The sequence below is a fragment of the Clinocottus analis genome, unplaced genomic scaffold, assembly GCF_023055335.1.
Source record: "Clinocottus analis isolate CAN_PGR_092001 unplaced genomic scaffold, fCliAna1.0.p SCAF_12, whole genome shotgun sequence".
NCBI classification, from domain to species: domain Eukaryota; kingdom Metazoa; phylum Chordata; class Actinopteri; order Perciformes; family Cottidae; genus Clinocottus; species Clinocottus analis.
In genome coordinates this window covers 13,078,529-13,101,680 of record NW_027175843.1, presented here as the reverse complement: position 1 = coordinate 13,101,680, position 23,152 = coordinate 13,078,529, and the positions used below count along the sequence as shown (strand labels likewise).

General features: G+C 40.3%; 4 protein-coding genes across 6 annotated transcripts; 2 read left to right on the top strand and 2 right to left on the bottom strand.

Annotated features, from left to right (window-relative positions):
• Positions 1 to 60: 60 nt before the first annotated feature.
• sona (SON DNA and RNA binding protein a) lies at positions 61 to 12,313 on the bottom strand. 2 transcript variants are annotated; one of them, XM_068572468.1, is made up of 10 exons: positions 12,173 to 12,313; positions 10,635 to 10,713; positions 9,851 to 10,058; positions 8,632 to 8,708; positions 6,749 to 8,452; positions 5,939 to 6,296; positions 3,803 to 4,314; positions 3,134 to 3,633; positions 2,855 to 2,947; positions 61 to 2,126 (listed from the first exon to the last, which is right to left on the bottom strand). In XM_068572468.1, exons 2-9 carry the CDS (start codon positions 10,669 to 10,671, stop codon positions 2,873 to 2,875), a joined length of 3,471 nt encoding a protein of 1,156 aa, XP_068428569.1. In that variant the 5' UTR covers positions 10,672 to 10,713; positions 12,173 to 12,313; the 3' UTR covers positions 61 to 2,126; positions 2,855 to 2,872. The 2 variants fall into 2 exon arrangements, with proteins under 2 accessions (XP_068428569.1, XP_068428570.1); XM_068572469.1 differs by having other exon boundaries at positions 6,749 to 8,449.
• Positions 12,314 to 13,183: 870 nt separating this feature from the next.
• ercc1 (excision repair cross-complementation group 1) lies at positions 13,184 to 16,998 on the top strand. The gene is made up of 9 exons (XM_068572755.1): positions 13,184 to 13,344; positions 13,564 to 14,004; positions 14,255 to 14,358; positions 14,604 to 14,703; positions 15,717 to 15,793; positions 16,080 to 16,179; positions 16,378 to 16,449; positions 16,573 to 16,641; positions 16,731 to 16,998. The coding sequence occupies exons 1-9, from the start codon at positions 13,285 to 13,287 to the stop codon at positions 16,791 to 16,793; spliced, it is 1,086 nt and encodes a 361-aa protein (XP_068428856.1). The 5' UTR covers positions 13,184 to 13,284; the 3' UTR covers positions 16,794 to 16,998.
• A 394-nt stretch (positions 16,999 to 17,392) lies between these two features.
• Positions 17,393 to 20,541, top strand: prmt2 (protein arginine methyltransferase 2). The gene is given in 11 exon segments (XM_068573039.1): positions 17,393 to 17,428; positions 17,964 to 17,994; positions 17,997 to 18,129; positions 18,907 to 19,113; positions 19,230 to 19,364; positions 19,499 to 19,529; positions 19,610 to 19,720; positions 19,815 to 19,902; positions 19,905 to 19,941; positions 20,411 to 20,449; positions 20,451 to 20,541. Coding segments are annotated over 11 exon segments (939 nt in total).
• Positions 20,542 to 21,090: 549 nt separating this feature from the next.
• LOC137783033 (zinc finger protein 436) lies at positions 21,091 to 23,149 on the bottom strand. Of its 2 annotated transcripts, none has more exons than XM_068572789.1 (2): positions 23,015 to 23,149; positions 21,091 to 22,653 (listed from the first exon to the last, which is right to left on the bottom strand). In XM_068572789.1, the coding sequence occupies exon 2, from the start codon at positions 22,587 to 22,589 to the stop codon at positions 21,579 to 21,581; it is 1,011 nt and encodes a 336-aa protein (XP_068428890.1). In that variant the 5' UTR covers positions 22,590 to 22,653; positions 23,015 to 23,149; the 3' UTR covers positions 21,091 to 21,578. The 2 variants fall into 2 exon arrangements, with proteins under 2 accessions (XP_068428890.1, XP_068428891.1); XM_068572790.1 differs by lacking the exon at positions 23,015 to 23,149 and adding an exon at positions 22,742 to 22,875.
• Positions 23,150 to 23,152: the final 3 nt, after the last annotated feature.

Genomic DNA, 23,152 nt, shown 5'->3' with positions numbered 1-23,152 from the left:
CGCAGGCAATGTCATATGTAAATGACCCCCCCCCCCCACCTCCCCCACCCCCTCCTCCCGCAAAACAAATGAATCCTAAAATGCACTGTCATTAAAATAACTAAAGATTACCCCAGGGAATCAATCCAACAGCTCAACTACGCTTTTGGTACAGTCAGTATAGTTACAGTTTGACGAAACCTCGACAGATTATCTTCCACAGTTAAACAGCCCCGGGTGCGGGATGTCGACAAAGAAGGATGGATCTCGATTTATTTCCCTCTGCAAATGAGTTACAAGTAGACGTTCCCTAAAAACCTCACCACTGCCAGTTTCCCCAAAAGCACCAAGTACATTTTTGTTCCTCAGTTTTCCAATGGGACAAAAACATTCAATGAAACATGGACATTTACCCAGAAGCTCACAAAGAAGACCTACTCAGGGGTAGAGAAAAATTCACGATATTAAGTGTGTCAAAGGAATGAGTAAAAAGGGCTTGTTGGGTTTTTCGAGACGTTTGCCGTTATCTTAATAATTCTATCCTATTTGCCACCTGAAGACAATGCTGCAAGACATGTCAATTTCATTTGGTTATAGTGCTTTCTTCAAGAAAAGCATCTTGAGCCGAGAAACTGATTGTCTAATTATACACAAAGCGCTACATTCTCATATCTATAACTACTAGAAGTAATTTGTCTCCCACAGCACAACATGAATTATTATGTGTGTGCCTGTGTAAAAGTCAACGATAGAAATTGTGTTTTAATAATGTAAAGAGTAGGAAAAAGGCAAAAGCATATCTAAAGCGTATTTTTATTAAATACCCATTGTTTATCAAGCATCATGTCAGAAAATTTGAAATGTTAAAAATGAATAGTAATGATCATTTACAGTGTAAAGTTTAAAGGAAGTTACATTTTCAACCATCTGTTTTATTAGGAAAACAAAAAATAGCTAAACTCATTCAGCTGGAGGTCCAATCAAATCTCAGTTGAGATCTGGGGATTATGGGTATTTATGGTAGGTTCTGTTCTGTTTGCTGTATGCCACCGTCTAAGATCTAGAAGACCGTCATCAACCAGCATTGCTTTCAAACTTAAACCCGGATGACAAACGATAGAAAAAGATCTTTGAAATGTTTTTCACTTGCTCACGTCTTCTAGTTCTAGAATTTTATTATGGAAAATCCCAACAAATACCAATAGTATGCTTTTTGGTGCATCTTAAATTATAATATGTGCTAGAGACACAACTCTGCATGTTAGGATGTCCATGTAAATCTACAGCAAACATGTTTCCAGATAGGTAAAAATCCCAACAAGACCCAAATGAAAGACCATGATAGAGTCAACATTAGGTTGGAGGCGTTTGAAATAGAGGGAACGAAAATGACACCCAGGGCTGTGCTCACTGAATTCGTTACATTTTGTTTTGTCGTAGCCAACTTGTTTTTGCAGCCGATTCCTTCTAAATAATCAAATCCGGCACCCTGATCCAGGATTCACATGTGGTCGCTCTCTCGCCCTGGACAGCCGGGCTTTTGACAACAAATGACATTCAAGTATCTACCAAAACTTTGTCTGCATTATTAGTTTAGAAAACCAGGACTAAAGATAACCAAGGGGAATACCGAAGAACAAGGAAGATGTCTCCACTTAACACAATTATTTTAGAAAGCATAAAAGGAAATTAAATTTAGAGAAACTAATCTTTTACAAAAACACTTGCGCCACTTGTTAGTTTGGTTTGTTTCCTCTTTTGTCAATGGCCGCTTAAATGAGCAGCAACATTGAGGTGGTAAAAGTCACTATATACACACATACACACACAGACTCACTCACCATACAGTCATACAACGGTGCACACGTCAGTGAGTTCAGTTTACTCAGTGGTATCACAGTTGACAGTCTGCCAGTTTTCCTCTCTTTCTCTCTCGCACATCGACAAACAAACTGGGGAGCTGGGTGGGGCAGTGGCTGGTGCCTGTATGCCTGATTGTGACAACTGGGATGCTCTTCTTCTTATTCTTGGTGGCGGTGGTTTATGAGGCTCAGTCAGGTCATCTGGCTGCCAAAGGGAACTGTGGGAAAGTAGGTCCTCCTGTAAATCGTCCATTATGCTTTCCATCACGCCTTTGAAGGAATTGGCTGTGTACAGACAAAGAGAGAGAAAAGGTCAAAGTTGTTTCACCATTTAACATCTACAAAGAAAAACATTAGGTTTCATTTAAACTACAACTTGTGTATTTAATGTGGAGGAACATCACAAAGACGGAAAAGCTGATGGCATTTCCCTAGTTATCAACGGCGAGGGAGACTCAACAGAATAGTTTTTAGAAAAAAGAACTGCGGTTTAGTGAGTTTGACAATTTTTCAATGTAGCTAGAAGTGGCATAAAAATCAGCTGCATGGAAGACTTGTCTGCAGCCATTGTTATGCTGGACACTACAGTGCAGTATTAGTCAAAATAAAAATAAACAGATGTAAACAATGAAGGACGTAGGGAAGGACAACCAAAAATGGGCTAAGAATGCTAATGCTAAGCCAAAGGGAAAAACTATGAAGGAAAAGTAAAGATCATTTGATGTGACCAGTAGAATGTGTTTTTACATGAAAGACAAGTTGAAGGATAAGTGTCATATGGATATGGTTGAGTATAAAAATGTTTTGTCAAGACAATTGTGTTATTCAGTTGCTGAAAAATATTGCACTTAAATATTGATTTATTTTGTCTGTAAATGAGAGCCAGTGTGTAAACGGCATTTTTATTTATTTTGGTAATTAAAAAAAAATAACATCCATAATGGAAAAATTCAAACGAAGACAAGGACACAGATTGATAAAGGAAATGGAAGAATAAACATCCGAAATTTTACCTTGAGAGTGTAGCGATTTTAGCTTTCATCATCTGAAACATGGGGTTTAGCGATGGCCATCTCCTCCTTGCTATTTGCAATCATCTTACACTTCTACAAAAACACAGGAAAAAAATAATCAGTTACTTTACGTACAGTCTTGCACAGAATACCCTGAAAAACGCAACTTCATTACTCACATGCTTTCTTTCAACATTGTTACCATCAAACATGCGCAAATTGTTATTGTTCCAGTACAGTCACTCAAACAAAAATTCACATTCACAGGTCCCCGTTTACCTCAGTAAGCTCCTTTATTGTGTGTATGTTAGCTTGCTGAGTGACCTTCCTCTTTGCTTCCTCGATGTGGTCCATGTTGAGGGTTGGCGTTGGGGGAGCGAGACACGGCGGAGGCTTGTTAGTGATGGTAGGAAGCGGGGCAAGGGGAGGCATAGCCGCAAGGGCACCCATGTTGGTCAGGGCAGCTGTCATAGTAGCTGCTGTCATACTTGCCATGGCGGCACTCATAGTGATGTTTGACATGTTGTGCATTCCTGGAATATTGGACATCCCCATCTGACCCATATTGGGCATCCCCATTCCCATACCCATGCCCATACCCATACCCATGCTCATTGGGAGAGGCAATGGTAGTGGTAAGGAGAGAGGAGTAGGAGATGGAGTGGGGAGAGGGAGCTGGAGGATGGCTTTCGGTCGAAGACTCTCAGGAATTGGCACCCCCGCCTTAGCACACATTGCAGCAGCATTAGCTTTAGCTATCTCCAGTAACTGGTCCTTATCTAAAGAAAGAGAGGGAGGATTAATGCAACAACAGGGCATAGAGAGGGGGAAAGGGCAAAATTAAGCATACAATCAGTGTATACACTTGTCAAAATCAAAAAACAATTCATACAAAAATTAAACCATTAATGTAAATTTGTGTCCTAAGTTACTATCAAAGTAATTTACCCAGTTCAGTGAGGCGTGGAGGAGTCTTGCTCGTGCTGCGTCGTGTCCGGGACCCTGATCGACGCTGTTTGCGGAGAATGAGAACTGGAGAGTGGCTGGGTTCTCGTTTCCACCTGTCCCGTCTATCAAACGAACGACTGCGGAACACCGGGCGCCTGCCTCGACCTCTTGACCTAGACCTGCGTCTGCGATCAGTAGAACGAGATCGTGATCGCCTGCTTCTGTCTACTGATCTTTTTCTGCGGCCAGTGGAGCGGCTCTTGGATCGCTTGTTCCTGTCTGTAGACTTGGACCTCCTCCTCCCACGGGGATTGGGTGAGCGGGATCGTCTCTTTCGGGTTGGAGATCGGGACTTGGATCGCCTGATTCTGGTCCGTGACTTGGAGTGTGATCTCTTACGCCTTGCAGGGGAGCGCGACTTCTTCCGCCGGGCAGGACTTCGAGATTTAGACCGCCGCTTCTTCCTTTCCGGTGGAGAGACAGATTCTCTTTTCCTCACAGGAGACTTAGACCTGAGAAGGAGTGAATGAAAAGACTGATGAAAAGGGGTGCAAGAGATCATAAAAACTCAGATTGTATCAAAGTCACGGAGCAGCACGTTTTTCCCCGCTGATACCAATTACCGATCATTGATGATGCATAGTGACATATATATATATATATATATATATATATATATATTAAATTACAGGATTAATGCGTTAATTTTTTTAACGCATAAGCAGAATGAGCTTCTAATATACCTATTGAACTGTTTCCGCTCTAATGCAGTCAGACGTAGATGTCAGATGTTCACTCAGGAAGACGTTGACGTTTCACCGTAGCACAACCAGCTTAAGTACCCTCTCAACGCGCAGCATGTTGGTCGGCGAGGGGCGTTCAAGAGGAATGCGTCAAATCAGCCTCACTGAACAACAAAGACCCCCACTAAGTCTGCCTGTGACAAGCTGAGTAGCACAGTTTTAATATTGTTGGGGATGAGGGGTTCACCAAAGTTTTGCGAATGGCAACGGGGAACCCGAGCATCAAAGCACCGCAAAGACGCACAATCATGACACAAATCCACCAACTGTATAAAGCTGGAAAGAACAAAACACTGAGCAACTTGCCACCTCCACTCGCGACGAATATCCTGTTACGCTCTGAAGAAACTAGTTCGGCATAAAACATCGCTGCATCAATGATCGACTGGAATTTCAGCGACAAACTTTTTTTTGGTAGTTTAGCACGATAGTTTAGCGCGGTAGTTTTTTATGAGCTAAAGATCGTGTAGATGCACGACTGTGGAGGGGGATGAAACGATAACGGGGTTCACCTTACGGCCTATAGTTGCATTGTTTACAACAGCACCCCAATGTATAAATGACAATGTATATATCCGTCTTTTATCATAAATCTTCATGTTTTTACAAAAATATACCGAGAATGTCGGTAATACGCGATTAATCATGATTAATCCACAGAAACCTGTGATTAATCTGATTACATTTTTTAATCATTTCACAGCACTAATTTTAATATATTTTTATTGATGAGCAAAATATTGGAATTAGCAGGGTTTTGTATCAAGTAGCATAAGCTGCTTAAAGCTATTGTTAGGATGTTAATTAGGTCATCTATCTGCGATAAAAACATATCCTTAAATTGATTCAAGTGTCTTGCCAAAAAACTACATTTAACAAGATTACATTTTAATACATCATAATGATTTATAATTTCTATTTGTCCAATACAACTTTTTACTGAACAGAGCCAGAACGCATTATAAATGTCCCTAAATTGAAGTAATGTACATCAGCTGTTAGCATTACTAGCCTTCCACCTTTGGACTTCCATCAACAGTTTTTTATAATGTTGCATTATGAGGGATCAGCGACTAAAAAAGCATTAATGCCAAAATCCTGATCCCATATCTTTGATGAATATTGTTTGTTAACGACTGATCCGCGAGGGGGAACATTACATATTACAGATCAACTACAGCGAGTTACACCACTACTGGTGAATAATTGTACAGATGCACAATATCGAGTTCTTACTTTACATAATATTCAACCATTTTAATGTCTTTTAAGACCCACAGAAACCTTGTTAGTGATGTGTAATAGGCACACACCCCCACCCACCCCCACACACCTTGACGGCTTCTTCCGGGATGTAGACTTGGGTGTTGATCGTTGTGGTGGAGAAGGTGAGCGGGACGGTTTCCTTTGAACCGTAGGTGAGGGTGACTTGGACAGCTGCTTAACTGGGGGTGAAGGCTCCTCTTCTTCATCTGATCCTTCCGAAAGATCTGACCGTTCTGGGCAAGCGATGGGCTCTCGAGAACCAGACCTGGACCTGGAAGCCTCTTGCTCATTGGCTGAGCCGACACACTCCTTCGGTTCCTTGTCATGGTTGGGAGAAAGAGCCTGAGGCTGCTCTGGTAACGTATCTGAGGAGCTCCCAGCTGGTGGGCTTGGTGTTACTGCTGCGGGCATGGGTTTCCAAGCACCTGCATGGTACATGAAGACATTTTAGGTCATTTCACTACAACAGTAACAGAAATTACTGTAGATTTTAGCTACAACATTTTGGAATCCATACATTAAACTAATAGTATAGTATTTAATAATAAAAATGCACTGCTTGTTAAAAAGAGCTGACAATATGGAACATAATATTCAGCAATTCAGATCATCTTTAAGCCTGAAGGGTGAATGGTAACTTGACACTTGAAATTGACGAGTACAGTAAAGCTGTAATATTACACTCATGTCAATGTTACTCATCAAATTGATTTATAAATAACATTTGCCAGTTTGTGGAGAAAAGAAATTTTAGTTTCATGTGTGTAATAGAAGGCTGACACTCTTGATAACTGAGCAGATACAAAAGGTTTAGAAACAAAATACATTTTAAGTTTTTGGAATTTATTTCTACACCTAACTTAAAATAAATCCTGACCTGGTGTAGCTGTAAATCCTCCACTTTTCTCAACCGTCTCTGCTTCAGGGGAGGATGGCTTCACCTCTTTAACAGGAGAGGGAGATGCGGATCTGGCTGGGGAGGAGTTGCCAGATCGCCCATTGCTCGACTCCGACCTAGATCTAGATCTGTTTAAGCCTGCCGAAACAGATTTAGACTTTGACCTTCTTCCACGCCTGATAGGAGATTCGGACCTCTTCTTGACAGGTGAAGGCGACTTTGACTGACGCCTTGGAGACAACGAGCGAGATTTGGAGCGTTTGCCAGACCTTGGTGGAGAACGTTTTCTTTTGCCGGGGGAACGGGAGCGCCGCCGGGAGGGAGGGGTTCTGGATTTGGTCTGTTTGCTGGGAGTCCTGGATTTGGAGTTCCGGTTGCGTTTAAGGACAACCACAGAACGTGACCGAGTACGCCTGCTCCTGCGGAATGACCGAGAGCGTGATCGGCGGGATCTGGGCGGAGGTGACCTCTTACGTCGAGATAAGGATCGACTCCTGGAGCGCCTGCCTCCTACACGTCTTGCTGGTGACCTGGAGCGACGAACAGGACGTCTTGATCTAGAACTAGAGCGTCGCTTTCTAGTGGCTGAACGTGAAACTGAGCGCCTGCCACTTGCACCACCTCGCCGAGGTGAGCAGGCCCTGGAGTGCCTTCGACTTCTTCTTGGAGACCGAGATAGAGAGGGAGACCTGCGCCCACCTCGTTTAGGGGAGCGTGACAACTTTCTTCTCGGTGAGTGGGAACTTCTGCGTCGCTTTGGAGAAACAGACAATGAACTCCTGCGACGTTTAGGAGACTTGGACTTCCTTGGAGACTTTGACACCTTCTTCTTCGGTGTGAGGGAGCGAGAGGTGGACCGAGACGGACAGATATCTCTTTTGGGGGACTGAGAAAGTGACTTCCTCTTAGATTTAGGCGACGGAGAGCAGGATAGCTGCCGAGTTTTTAGAGGAGTTATAGACCGTTTTTCTTTAGAGGTTGACCTGGAATGGGTTCTTGAACGTTCTTTTGTTGCTGCTGCTGTTGTTGTTTGTGCAGACTTCTCCCGCGTGGGACTAGGTGTTGGTGAGTGACTATGACTTGAACCAGACCTCTTAATTTCCTTGGGAGGGGAAGGAGACCTGCAACTGGAAGAATCATGTTCCATTAGTTGAGTCTTCTGAACTGCATTAGACTGATCTTTTAGACCGGTGTCATCTCTTGGGGTAGCACCTTCCAGTTTAGGGATTATGTCAGGGAGTTCCTGGGCATGGCTGAATGTACCCTCTTGACTACCCTCTGTCTTAACTGTTGCCGTTTCCGTTATCTGATTCTGGCCCAAAGAGGGCGATCTCATATCCTTTTCCGTTTGATTAGCATTGCTGCCCTTCTCTCCAGATGGAGACACATCCATATCTGATATCTCCTTTTTCTTCACTCCAAGCATCTCAGATTTATCTCCTCGTTTGCTTTTTGAAACAAGTTTAGACACTTGTTCTTGCAGGTCACATGCTGCAGCTGGAGAGTATTTTCCATCACCAGCACCTTTCGCCCCTTCCCCTTCAGAGTCGGAGCCTGAAGCTGAGCTACTTTCAGATGGGGAGCGAGATGGGGATTTCTTTTCATCTTTCTTCTTCTTCTTTTTCTTCTTCTTGGCAGCGTGTCTTTTGTGTTTTTTAGATTTAGCGTCTCCCTCCGTATCTGCTTGATCGGAGAGAAGTGACAAGTTACATTTCTATATATATATATATATATATATATATATATATATATATATATATATATATATATATATATATATATATATATATATATATATATATAGGAAATAATGCATTACTTACAAAAAATATTAATTAAGTTTGCACATTAGTGTCTCCTACCTGTAATTAAATCCCTTTTTCCTTCCTCCTTCAGCCCAGCTTGGCCTCCAGTTCCTGCAACTGCTGCCAATCTGGCACTAAAAACAAAGAAAAGGAATATCAGGGTTTTATTTGGTCATGTGGAAAACCTAAGATTTCCAATATACAGGATACAATTAGGACACCTATTCACTTTGGGAAAGGTAAAATCTTGTTTAGACAAATCTCCTGAGATAATACAGAATATTTGTTTGTTTTCAAAAACATCCATCCATCGGTTATCCCCCAGTTATCCAGTGTTGGGTCGCAGTGGCTGCAGGCCGACCCATGCTTCCCTCTCACCCGCAACATTTTCCAGCCAGTTCTGGTTGATCCCGAGGGATTCCAGGCCAGCTGGGAGATATAATCCCTTCATCTTGTTCTGGGTCTTCCCTGGGTTCTCTCACAAGTCTGATGTGCCTGGAAAATCTCCAGTGGGTTTTCAAAACCATATTGAAGACAATTATGTAGGTCTCAACATGTGGCTTGGTTATCAGTGCTTCTCACACATCATATTCCACACTACGTTAATGTTTTCTGTATATTAGTCAACATAAAACCCAGCAAGCCTTCACTGCGGTGTATTGCCAGTATTCACTTTGATAAGAATGTCAGATGCACCGATCAAATGAGGAAGATAGAAAGCTCAAATTTTGACATAACTGCAAGTCTAAAGTATGGCGTGGAGGATCCACCTTAAAACATTTGCAACAACTAACACACACTTATTATATTGTAATTCATTCTCATTAAAATAATCAAAGCTTGTTTGTTGACAGCACATGTCTCGCATAATTCAGTTCTGTTAATAACGAGGCCAAAGGCTAACAATTTTTTTTTGGGGAGGTTCCTGGACAATGGTCAAGAAAGTCTAAGTCTGAAACCTTGCTGTCAAGGATTGTTCAAAGAAAGAAAATCAAACTCAGCAAAAATTGAAATCAACAAGTCAAACATTTGAAAAAAAATCTGAATTAGCCAAGAAAATTGCAATCGGTGCATATCGAACAAGAAAAAATTGTGTGATGCCGCGTAATACTGTGACCACATGCATATGACATCTAAACAGCAAGAAATATTGGAATATATTGAACATATATTAGTAACACATTGAACAAAACTAATTTTTGTTAACAAATTTAAATTGAAGCGAAAAATACATCTGCATCGTAACAGCTGACAGAACACAAAATCATCTTCTGACCTGGCTCTTGTGGTCCTGACAGGATTTGGAGTTGATGGTGGCTCTCCATCCGACTCAGCACCAGACTCTGAACTGCTCTCCTTTTCCCCCTTCTTCTTTTTCTTCTTCTTTTTGCTCTTGTGTTTTCTGTGCTTCTTGTTTTTCTTGGGGGGTGGCTCATTCCCTTCCTTGACATGCATAGCTTCCTTCTCAGGTGCCTCATCTTCACCTGCACGGGGGAGCCAATATTTCAGATTAAACACGTAATGGGCATAACTAGAGCAAGTTATTTTATTAGAGCTGCACTTGAAATAAGTAAATGTATTGTTGCTTGAACTGAAGGTGTGAGTTGATGATCTTATACATGTTCCTGTGTAAAATATTCAAGGTACACAAAGAGTAAACTGATGACTAGCCACGAGACCTTTGCAAATATTGGTTAGCCATTTTAACTTGACAATACAGCATTCAGTATAAAAAAATTTCCCCATACAAATGAAATTCTAATAAGTCATGGCATAAGAAACTATATTGTTATACTTGTATGATTTGTTTTCTTCATAATGATGAACCTGGATAATGTAGTTTATTCCTCCAAGCAATGAAAACTTGAAACAATACAGCTGTCAGTCATAGAGTTGTTTTAGGGGGGGAAACTTCACTGACTATATCAATAAGATATATTTATGTTGACTTTCATGATAGACTAACATTATATACCTGAAATATAGAAAAACCAGCAGTATATCAAAATGGGTTGAAATTGAAATGACTAAAATGTATTTCTGTTATAAACATCACTCACCTGAGGGGATAGCCACTGCACAGTCCATTGTGGTCATTTTGTAAAACACTCTCTTAATGTCAGTCGCGCTGCTCTCTCACTAAACATTGACAAGGAAAACAAAGTTATAAAACCTTAAGCAACAAAGAATGCAGCACCAACTCAAGAGGATGTATTTTATATCCCTGCTACAGTAAAATGTAAGTAATACTATAAATATAGGTATTTATTTTTGCCAGCTGAATTGATAAGTCTCTCAAGCTGTTTGAACAAAAAACATAAAATTATAGACTTTATGATGGTACAGTTTAGAGACTGATGTTGTATATCCTATGTGACTACAATACACAGAAATAAAGTATACAAAGAATAGCTATAGGTGCAGGACTGGAGAGGATTTGTGTCAGATTTTTGCTGAAATAAAACATCACGCTTGAAAAATATATAACTTTAAAAATGATATCTCATTATTTCTTCTTTAACAGTTACATACGTTTGTGAGACTTAGTTTAACAAGATCCTGTTCAGATAAGTAAAAAGTGCCATGTATTTACCAACAGATCAGCTACAATCAGGGAATAAACTGCCCGCAAACAACTACAGGCACATACATGCCTTAAATCCCGACTGAAACTTGGCCAAAATGTAGTTAAATGTCTGAAAATGGGAAATTGTCCAAAGTCTGCACTTTAACGGTAGTCATCCTAGAATCGTAATGCTTTAACATAAACCTCGCTGTCGTACAAACCCAACTCGACTTAACGTTACTCATAAACATCGTCAATGCAACTCAAACGGCGTATGAACTCAAACGTCGTAAAAATATAAATTTGCAACAATTGACTTAGACTGAAAAATAGTTACGTCACTTCTACAAAAACAACGATACTAAAACTGCAAGACAACGTTTGAGGTTATGCAGCCAAAACATGCATCTAGCTAGCTAGTTAACGCCGCCGCTTTATTGATGCTCAAGCTACAAGTCAGCCATCAAAGACGCGGTCGCCGACATGTTACTTATAATTTTAAGTCGCGTTAACACATTTAGTTCACCCGCTTGTTCCCCGTAAATTACAGCACAGTGTTGAGTTACAAAAAGCACAACAAATACGAGTCGTTATATCAAAGCTGCCGTGGAAATAGATACGAAGAGAGGGAACACAAAGTTTCACGTTGCGACGGACGTTAACATTTTTGATAACGCTGCTCAGTCGGGCCTACGCTGCCGTGACTAGCGTTAACGTGTATTCACGGATCACTGCAGCTAGCTTTAGGTAACTTAAATTAACACATAAAGGGGCTTTAATAAAACAGGTACTTCCTGAAACGTAAATTGTTTAGTATGTTTAACCAGTCGTGTAATCTGTAATAGTCTCACATGCTGCCTGCACGCCGCGGCCTCGTTTCCACTAGTCCCGTAACTCCGCGCCCGTCCGTTCACTGAGCTAAGCTAGCTGTTAGCCATTAGCTGACTCGGACGTTTAGCCGCTAACTTACTTGTTTCAACAAAGCAAGCCCGCTAGCTCATTACATATGTCGGTTCTGTTGTATATAATTACCCGGTTTACGTCCCGTGGATGCGGTCCTTTTGCAGAAAGTGTAGGATGGCTACAGTCATTCAATGTATGACAACAAATTATCGTTGAATGTGCTAACCGCTCACGTTAGCCAACTACCACATCCGCCATGATGGGGACAAGTATCCCGAAATGCCATGCTGCGCGGTTTCAATGGCGGCGTTACTGTCTCCAAGGCAACTACAAACTCCGCGGTAGCGTACATATTTTACGTCGTTGTAGCAAATTAGCAAACGGTCCAGATGTGCCTTGTCTATTTTTTTCATGTAATATATATATATATATATATATATATATATATATATATATATATATATATATATATATATATATATATATATATATATATATATATAGTATATAGTTGCTACATAGGAACCACGTAACAATAAAGTGAGGGATCATTTGATATATGTGTATATGTGTATAAGGCATTGAGCATATGTAAACATTATATTCTCTGCTGGAAGCCTGGCTTTAACATCTGTACTAGGCATTGACGTAATAGCTGAGACATGGACAGTATAATTCCTTTTCAGCATAATTTTACACTTAATTAGATTATTTGAGGAGAAAATAAATGTATCGTGTATTTTTGAGGGCTGTGTGGATTATACAACTCATTTGTGTTATTCTTGTTTAGCAACTGTAATGTTAAAGTACTGTCATTGTGTTACTTTATTGACATGCCAAGATTAACTGAAGACTAAAATATTCATTCAGGCGTTTAGAAACAACTGAACAAGTTTGACATTGTTTGTTTTTTTCACACACAAAAAAGATACATTATTTTGAATTGAGGGAAGTCTAAAAATAATATTCGTAACCTGAATTTCATAATGTGTTATTTCCTTTTGCTGTTAACGCCACAAATGAAATGGCAACGTGAAAATAAAATAAAATATAATTTGTGGAGAGTAAAATATTTTTAGAGACGGTACTTTTATTCTGAAGGGATCGGGTCGGAAGTGTTAAAGCGTTGTTGATAAAGCTTTTGAGAGAACCATGTTGTGTGTAGCTCTGTCAGTGGTGCTCGATTCAAGAGGATAGTGATTATGTAAGTTTACTTGGAAAGTCATTATCAGCTAAACGACATGAAGAAGAGATTTAACATCAACCTGGACGACACCGCGTTCGCCAAAGAAAGAACTCCGGTCGGTATTGGCGTCAACTACCGCTAACCTTTTACGTCTGTAAGCGTTGCCTTCCAGCGACGAGTGACAACTGCTACGATACCTTCATCAATTTAAGTTCGCAACACAAAGTTTTGGTGTGAATATACTTGTAAATACGCATATACGTGTTTGTTTTACATGGTGGAATTGAATAAATCTCGACTCTCATGCAGGATTTCCATGTGATTATTATTACAGCCAAAGCCGCAATTTCAATCTTCATCCAAAGGAGGACAAAGCACCTCGGGTTCTACTTCATCTTCAGCAAAGCCAGCTTCTGAGCCCGTGGGCGAGCATCTTTCCTATGCGGAATATATCGTCCGGAGTAAAAGCAATGTGGCTGCTCCTACTCAGAAAGAGGGTTCCTCCTCCAAACTGCTCAACACTGAGGGTGCTGGAGTGACCAATAGGAAGCAAAGTGAGTCAGACTCAGGGTCTTCTGCCCCAGGTGTGTGTGAAACCCTTCAGGGCCATGCTGAAGGTGGTGAAGGTGGATCTGGAGGTGTTAAGAACAGCGAGGACCTGCAAGTGGCTGGCACACACCAGAAAGAGGGGAATGGTCAAAGGTCAGATCCAAGCCTAAACCAGGGCTCAAAACCAGTGGGGTCTGGGAGCAGCATTATCGTCAGTCCTCGACAGGTATGCATCAACATGTATGTCCCTCTTCACTTGAGCAGGAGTTCCTATAGCAGGAACTCACCACCCCTCTCCATTTATTCATCCATGTTTTGCATATTCAGAGTCACCAGGTTTACGTGATAATACATTAGTTGATACTACCTGTGTCTCTTTATCCGCTTGGAATAGTTCAAATCTCTTCAGGCTTATTATCTGTCTTGCTCAAAAAGTAGGTTCCTGTATCTAATTGCATATTTATTTTCTCATTCAGAGGGGAAATCCCATCCTGAAATTTGTGAGGAGTGTCCCTTGGGAGTTTGGTGAAGTTGTACCAGACTATGTCTTGGGTCAGACAACCTGTGCTCTCTTCCTCAGGTGTGTGTGTGTGTGTGTGTGTGTGTGTGTGTGTGTGTGTGTGTGTGTGTGTGTGTGTGTGTGTGTTGAACATTATATGTTTGCATGTGTGCGTAGATGACTGGACACAATTTTTCCTGTTGTCCCTCAAAACATATTTTGGATTACCACACATTCAAAAATAAAATCATGCATATTGTTTGTGCAAAATGTTCTTTTTCATGTTTGTTTTCTTTTGTCTTTTTGTTCTGGGGTCTGGTTCAAAGTCTGAGGTATCACAATCTCAATCCAGACTATATCCACGACCGTCTGAAGCAGCTTGGAAATACTTTTACCCTGCGCGTGTTCCTGGTACAAGTAGACGTGGTAAGTAACAAAATAATTGACATTTACAGAGCATATATTAATTCAGTAAACATTGACCTCGTCCCACAGCTGTAAGTGCTTTATTGTTTTAACTCTTGTAAGGCAATATTCTGTTTGTTAGAACTGTATTAATCAAACTTCACAGGTAGTAGAGTCCAGAACCAATCATTACGATAATTATTGGATCCAAAGATGATGTATTTTAATTAAGTGAAAGCTGTATATCAAATCTGATCAAATCATTAAATTTAGTTTATTTAACCCGCTGTGCTCCACCTATGCCAGCTGTTCTAAGGTGTCGTAAATGTCCTATTGTACTCAGTTAAAAACTAGTACCTATTTATAACATACAACATTTTCAGTGTTAAATTATAATGGATTGATGTATTATTACACTTATAAAGCTATAACATCTGAATAATTACATTAATTAATTAAATAGACAGAATAATAACAATATAAGTTATGTTTGTTTTCTGTTTGTCTTATTGTGGTACACTCCAGACTCAATATTTCAAAACCTATAAAGTGCTGGTGTAGGGAAAACTACATTCAAATTTGTAATATTTGCTTACGCCCCCCATAACTAGGCCTTCTTCTGCCCCACCCTCTGGAACTCTCTTTCCCATCACCTAAGACATTCTCCATCACTCGTTACTTTTAAAGCAGCACTTAAAACTCTTAAACTTTAAATCTGCTATTAACTTGTGTTGCTCATTATGTACTTTGTTTTGTTTATTACAGTTGTGTCCTCTTTCTGCCTTGTTTATAGTGTTATTGCTTTTATTGTTTCTGTCTTTACCATGTAAAGTGCCTTTGAGTACCTTTTTTAAAGCGCTATACAAATAAAAAGTATAATTATTATTATTATGCTTACGCTTTAAGAGGGGCTGTCACAAATTAGTTCAAAGCTTCCCGCTCCAAAAGTTTAAGACTGATGCTCCTTTTCCATGGGAATATCTGGTCAGCTGTTCATTTCCAAAAAAGTCACTGATATTGTTTCTTCATCACAGAAAGATCCTCATCATACGTTGAAGGAGCTGGCCCGCATCTGCATCATGGCTGACTGCACTCTTATCTTGGCTTGGAGGTAAGACCTGAAACAGATTGCCAAGTGGACTGTTATATAATGCCTCTTTGGGTTTGTAATGAGTATTCAATGCCGATACTTCAACCACTCAATTGTAACATTCACAATGTGTTGTTTTCTTATGTTTTATTCTGGCCAGGATCAACCAATATAAATCTGAGTTCTAGCCAGATTCCAGTTTTATTTATTTTTTTCGGTTGACTGGGAAACATTGTTCTTGATAATAAAGCCCCACCAAAAAGAACAAATAATCATAACTAATATTTTCTTCACGTTGATTTGACAGTCCAGAGGAGGCAGGGCGTTACCTGGAAACATATAAATCATACGAAAAGAAACCTGCAGACATGCTGAAGGAGCAAGTTGAGAAAAACTACCTGTCAAAAGTGTGTGGATTTCCTTCTTTTTTTTCAAGATTGTGAAGTTATTGCTATTTTAATGTGACAATATGGACAATTTGAAAAATATAGAAGACATTTTAATGTGACTGAATGAATATAATACACTCGCATAGGATTGCCAAAGTGTGCCGTGCTTTTTAGTCTTTCAACAATGCATGCATGATTGGATTGGTTTGCTTTCAGGTTACTGATTGCCTGACCACTGTGAAGTCTGTGAACAAGACTGACGCCATTACTTTGCTGTCCACTTTTTCAGTGAGTACCACGACAGTGAAAATGATTCCTCAGATTGCTGCTCCACTGCAATCAGTGGATATGCACAGACTGATTTTATGGTGTACTTTGATTCATTTTGTATACTGAGATGTTTTTTTTCAGTCTGTAGAAGGAATCATCAATGCATCAAAGGAAGACTTGGTTCTCTGTCCAGGCCTCGGACCACAAAAAGTGAGTAAAAACACAAGTGCACCATATGAATATACAGAAAGTAGATGGAACATTTCTTAAATTACCATGTTGACATTTTATGCTTGCAGGCACGACGACTCTACGATGTGCTCCATAGACCGTTCCTCAAGTCGAAGACAAAAGACAGCTGAAATTTCATACGGAGGATGTGTGACACGCTCCTGAAAAAAAACTCAATAGACGTAAACAGCATGCGAAGACATACTATAAACAGTCTTGATTTACTGAGGTGAAGTAAGGAATGTACCTTCTCTGAATATGAAAATCAGAGACGAGGTGTTTTTAAGAATTTTAAGATGTGAACTCTTTCGTTGATAGAGCTTATGAAATAACTCAATGCTGTATTGAGTTACAATTAGATGTTTTGTTTGAATTTGTTCATTGCTTAATTATTTTTTAATTCTTAATAAATATTTTGTTATATATGGAATGTGTTTATTGTACAATGTACCTTAATTCTTTATTACTTTGTTTTCCACAAGAAACAACCAGGCGGTTCTAAGTGAGTGAGACTGTGAGTGAGAGTGAAAGACACACAAAACTACTGAATATGTCACAGATTTGGAAGAGGAGCAGTAAGGTTACTGGAAAAACATCATCGTCTGTGTGTGTGAGATAATTGGGCTGTAGCAACAGAGAGGACCTAACTGATGGCAAAATGATGAAGTTATATACGATACTGAATACGAAACGAACATAAAGACAAACTAAAAAACTAAGTCAGACTCACATGACAGTATTTCCGACAGCACGTGAAGAGGACACGGTAACTGAATCTGATGTCAAAACAGGAAGTGTTTGTTCCACGCCGATGTGCTTGTAATGCTTTTTTACAGCTTATTTCACAGTAACGTCTAGTACACAATGTTTCTCCTCCACTTGCAGATGCAACCATGCATTTAAGGATGATATCTGGAAGGTAGAAAACTAAATCCCAAATGTACAGCTTGCTTTAAAAGATATTTGTTATTTATTGTAAAGCATGCACATTTTTTTTAGTTCATGGGAAAACTACAGAGACCGAAATTGTTCAATATTGTATAGAAAACACAGTATGAAATATGAATATTTTAATGAAAAATGCAGGAGGCAATTTACTTTTTTTTCTTGTTTTGATTTCACAACAGCATTTTTCGAAATGTCCATTTTAATGTAGTAATTCCACTTTTCATCACACAATAACTGTCAATAACATATTGGGTCTCTGTAAAAGATTATATCAAACGATCACTATCATTTTGACAATCTGTAGATTATATCAGTATATATTTGTATTATCTTTTTATTTTTTCATCACACAGAGACTTTACTTGGAGATGTTGTCAGATAAGAGCTGATTGAGGCGTACTGGCAGGTTATTCTCAGCAACAGCGCTTCTCTGAGGAACAAGGTGGTGATGGATCTTAGCTGTGGCACTGGCATCATCAGCCTCTTCTGTGCTCAACTTGCAGAACCCTCAGCGGTAATGTAATCAATATAGCTTGTGGGGAAGTTGCAAAAACACTGAGGCTTAGCACCAACACACAGGTTGCTGGTCATGCGGTGAGTCTACAGACAGGCTCTGATCCTGAGACGTATATTAACCTAAAACTTTCAGGGAATTAATTGAGGCTTTCCTTTCCTGCATCTGGCATGTGTATAGACCGGTTCACACATTAACGTAGTTGGTGGATGGACAGTACATTTTTTTTAAAGGTTAAAAATCAATGCAACAGAACCAGAGATATTGTGTTTTTTTCGTTCCTCCATGTCAAAATCTGGTCAGCAGTACCCACAATGCAACCTCACCGGCAGTGGTTCTATCAGATTTTTGGGTGTGTTATACTATTAGCAGCTAGAGTAGCCAGTTATACAGCTTTTATCACATATGCAATAGTACTACCCAAAACATGTAAATAGATTTTAAAGTGTACGATAGGAGAATTTTCCCTTTTTAAGGATTAACAATGTCTCGGCCCATACGGCAAAAAGTTAAATAATTCCAATGTTTGGGCTGTTGAAACCCAAACCATAAAAATATCCGGAAACATTTAGTAATAGATATCTTACGTAGTTTAAAGCTTTAAGTACATCTCAAACGATAACACAATTTCCAAGAAATGTTATGAATTTGAAAAGTCAGAACCTCAAGTCTCTGTAAACTGTTAATATTTGTGTACCTATACTGCCATCTGCTGGACAAGTGGTGTTGCTGCATGGTATACACAGCATGGCGTGCACATTGTCTAAGTTTAACTGTGGTAGTACGTGTATGGTGGAGGCCAGCTCCATGCCAGAGTACACCAGACAGCTGGTGAAGCAGAACGGCTGTGGGGAGGTGGTCATGGTGCTCCAGGGGCGAGCTGAGGGTATCGAGCTACCGGAGCAGGCTGACGTCCTGGTGGCTGAGTGAATGGTAAACTGTCTGCTGGTAACAATAGCAATGTCATTACTAATCATACAAGTTATTGCGTGAAGATTCGTTCTACTTGAGATGCTTTATCTCTGTGTTTTCACAGTTTTATTGGATCTTATGGTGCTCTTTCAGTCGGTCCTATTCACGTTTTCTCTCTCTTCCTCTGGTATAGTTTGAGGTCATGGTGGAGTCAGAAAGTAGGCAGTGTCATGTGCCCCCTCTCCCTAGTGCCATGTCAGGACAACAGCTATTATGCAGAGAAGATGGCCTGGGAGCAGCCTTATGGCCCGGACCTCACTCCTCTTCAGTAAAGGCCTTGAATCAGCTGTTCTCACTGAACACTGTTTGGTCTCACTTGTACTTTTTAACAATTAAACTAAACTAAAAACTATTACTAATACAAATCCTAATACATAAAAAAAAAAAATCAAAACTAAGTAGACAAACAACTAGAATAATAACAGTAGAGCTTGTGAGTAAAATAACTTAATATCTAATAAATAGCTCCCAAAGTTTGTGTGCTTCATTTCTATCTAACCTTTTCCCTGTTAGTCATATAAGTTCAGCCTCTGTATTGATCCCAATGATTGCTTCACTGCTCCCTGTGATGTCCTGCATCTGGACATGTACACTCTGCAGGTCAAAGACCTAGAACTATGTACTGTGTGTCTTCCTTTTTATCTGGGATGGTTTCACTCCACACTCATTGGATTTTTCAATAAATGGAGCCCTGTGTTTCATTTCTCAGGATACACAGAGTAGGTTTCATTTCCATGTGGAGAAGTCTGGTATTTTCCATAGATTCACCGCCTAGTTCACTGCTCAGTCTGAGACCCTGGAGACGGATGTGCCGCTGTGGAGCTGAACACCGAACCTAACTCTGAGTATAACAGCACAAACACTAACGCATGTTGCGTAGTTACAACATTAAAACGGATAGTGTATTCACAAATGGCAGTGTTTATGAGCTCTAAGACCAATTTTAATAGCCCATTCAAATAATTATAATTCAAGCGTGTGGGTGGCAAATATGCAAATACGTTGTGCTTCATAAACAATATCTGAGTATATATATATATATATATATATATATATATATATATATATATATATATATATATATATATATATATATGTGTATATATATACATATATATATATATATATATATATATATATATACATATACATATATATATATATACATATATATATATATATATATATATATATATATATATATATATATATATATATATATATATATATATGTATATGTGTGTGTGTGTTACAGGCTACAAATAATGTTGTTATACTCATGAATCCAAGTGTCTAAAATAATGTTCTCTTTAGGCCCACACCCTGGAAGCAGACTCTGTTCATGCTCGACAGGCGTGTATGCTGAAGACGTCATCAGTGGAAACTGGCAACTGCCAGGCAGACATTTAATCTTGACTTTGTACTCTCTGTTTCTGACTTATTGACTGTGTCCATCAAGTGGTGGTTGATTGTTGTATTCTCTTTAACATTTGTGATTCATACAATGTGACTTTGTTCCATACATCAGCTTGCCAAGAGTATTAACTTGACCTTTAACTTGTAAATGTATCTTGTAATTTGCTCACTTGTATTTTCCTCTCTGTCGTGGGGTTGGGACTAAAAGTTTCCTCATGTGGAGGTGACAGATTCTTCATCAGCAGTGGAGATCCACAAGAACAGTCCAAAAAACATCTTCTGTTGAGTTTAGGGTCAGTGAGGTGACCTGGAATGGAGTGTGAGACTCATCTGAAAGGACATGTAGTCCTGTGGTGTTGAGCGTGATAACTACAGGCCCAGGTGATACATACGGCACACTGTGAACGAATAGGTTTCATGCAAAGACTGAGCTGTGGAGTGTTTCTGTAACTTTGTCTTGAATGCTCTTTGGTTGGGTAGAAAAAGAGGCTTTATAGAAGACAATGATTGAGAACTGGCAAATTCTTTTTGAACAGACATGTATGGTGCAACAAAATAAATGCTTTAGTCTTCCACACTATGCTTTTATTTTTATTATTTTGTGCATATTGTTTTACATTGAGACATTTAATAAACAGTCATTTGTTTGAGTGCTATACATGCCACAAGGCTTGTATGAGTTTAAGAAAACATTAAGCATGAATATAATGGTTTGAGATACTTCTTGCGATTTTAAAAGATTTGAGTGAACATGTACGCCACTGAAATGCTACTGTCACAAATGTCAATTAGTTTTATAATCTAAAATAGGCATTAAAAGACAACATTTTGGTATTTACAGAGATAATCATTCACAATAAATGCATACTTATAAACAAAATAACTGCAAAAAAATTTGTAGGAAGTTGGAAACAAATCGCATTACATTGTTTTGGAAGTTTCAACTTCAAATTGAACTGTTTTATTTAACTAGTTCAGTTGGTTTTGGGATATTCTTTAAAAAAAAACGTTTTTATTACAGCAACATGACACTACTGTTGTGTCTCGGCGTATACACTCCTCTTGGTCATGGCTCCGTTTTACTCTTTGCTTTGGCTCTGGAGCGCGTGTTGACCTCTGAGGATAAAGGTTGAGCGGCTAAGGGTTCAGGAGGAGAAGCCCTGGAGAGCGGAACAAACAGGGGAGGTTTAACTACTTCCTCTTTAACCTCCTTTACCACACTTTTATTCCTTTTCTGCCTCAAGTGTTTATCACAGTGGTTCACAAACGTATCCAGCTTCACAAAGGTCTTGTTGCACACTTTGCAGTGATAAGGCCGCTGTCCTTTGTTGAGGCGTATGTGCAGTCTGATGTAAGACGATCGAACAAAGGTGCGGCAGCAGACGCCACAATTCAGATCCTCTGGGTTACACTGCGTCTTCTGGGGCTGGTTCAGTGCCGATGCTGACGCTGGTTTGGACGACTCCTCGGCCTTGTGCGCGAGTAGGAGTGACACAGAGCGAAAGCCCTCACCACACTGGTCACACTTGAACGGCCGCTCCCCTGTGTGTAGTCGAACATGTGCCAACAGGCCAGCCTTCTGTGTGAACGACTTGTCACAATAGGTGCACTTGAAGGGCTTTTCGCCCGTGTGGAGACGCTGGTGGGTCTTCAGATGTGAGGCACGGCCAAACGTCTTACCGCACTCACATTTATAGGGCCTGTCCCCGCTGTGGATTATCTTGTGTGCCATCAGGTGGGAGGCCTGATGGAAGTACTTGCCACAAGTGCTACATTTGAACTTCCTTTCCTTGTTGTGGGAGGTGAGGTGGAGGGTCAGGTGGGTGGAGGAGATGAAGGTTTTGGAGCACAGGCTGCAGCTGTGCGGGTCCAGGCGGAGGCTGCGTCCATTCGAGAGACGTCGCCTCTTGGGAGGGCGGCCGCCCGCCTGGCAGGCTGGACATTTGGAGGCACTGGCTGCTTTGGCCCCACGCTGCTGCTGTTTAGGAGGGGAATCAGTGTCTGGCTGTGGCAGGCTGCATCCACAGTCTGAGCAGTGCCTAGTTGGTTGCTCTTCAGCACTGGTTTTATCCAACATGGTGCTATCTGCAGCCAGAGTGGAAGGAGAGTGGTTTTCACTGATCGACACACTGTGGGGTCATCTGAAAAGTGACGAACACACACTGGTTAATATTCCGTATAGTGGTGCAACTGAGGGTGACCGCGCACATCATATGAAGCATAGCATACGTATCACAACAGATCGAAGATGAACCGCGGGTTACGTGGTCTCTCTTATTAGTTCCGTGTTGTCTCCGCGAGGGAACAAACGATGTCCTCGTGACGAGGGTTGGTGAACTGGCCAAACAAGGTGAACGTAACACATCAGAAAAAGAAGAAGAAGAAAAAAACAGAACCGTAACTGGGCAACTGCAACCGCTGGAGGCCTGGCGTCGCCCTGAACAATGGGGCTTCCTCGACACGAGGACGAGCACATTAAACAAAAGATTTTTTGTTACGTACCATGTTCATTCCTTCTTCGAAAATGTGCGTGTACTAAAAGCAATAGTCGAGTAAGCGCCGTTAGACAATCAAAACACAGCCAGTTTACGACGAGGACGTCGCTGTTCGTGTCCTGCGCCTTTTCCTGCAAGAAGCTGC

What these genes read in the sequence shown, in the direction of transcription:
- sona (XM_068572468.1), bottom strand. Translation starts at nt 10,671, where the DNA reads ATGACCACAATGGACTGTGCAGTGGCTATCCCCTCAG. An exon ending in TCCCGGAAGAAGCCGTCAAG is followed by an intron (nt 4,315 to 5,938) that starts GTGTGTGGGGGT and finishes ACTCCTTCTCAG; the next exon opens with GTCTAAGTCTCCTGTGAGGA. An exon ending in TCCACGCCTCACTGAACTGG is followed by an intron (nt 3,634 to 3,802) that starts GTAAATTACTTT and finishes CTCTTTCTTTAG; the next exon opens with ATAAGGACCAGTTACTGGAG.
- ercc1 (XM_068572755.1), top strand. Translation starts at nt 13,285, where the DNA reads ATGAAGAAGAGATTTAACATCAACCTGGACGACACCGCGTTCGCCAAA. An exon ending in TCGCCAAAGAAAGAACTCCG is followed by an intron (nt 13,345 to 13,563) that starts GTCGGTATTGGC and finishes TTATTATTACAG; the next exon opens with CCAAAGCCGCAATTTCAATC. An exon ending in ACCTGTGCTCTCTTCCTCAG is followed by an intron (nt 14,359 to 14,603) that starts GTGTGTGTGTGT and finishes TCTGGTTCAAAG; the next exon opens with TCTGAGGTATCACAATCTCA.
- LOC137783033 (XM_068572789.1), bottom strand. Translation starts at nt 22,589, where the DNA reads ATGTTGGATAAAACCAGTGCTGAAGAGCAACCAACTAGGCACTGCTCA.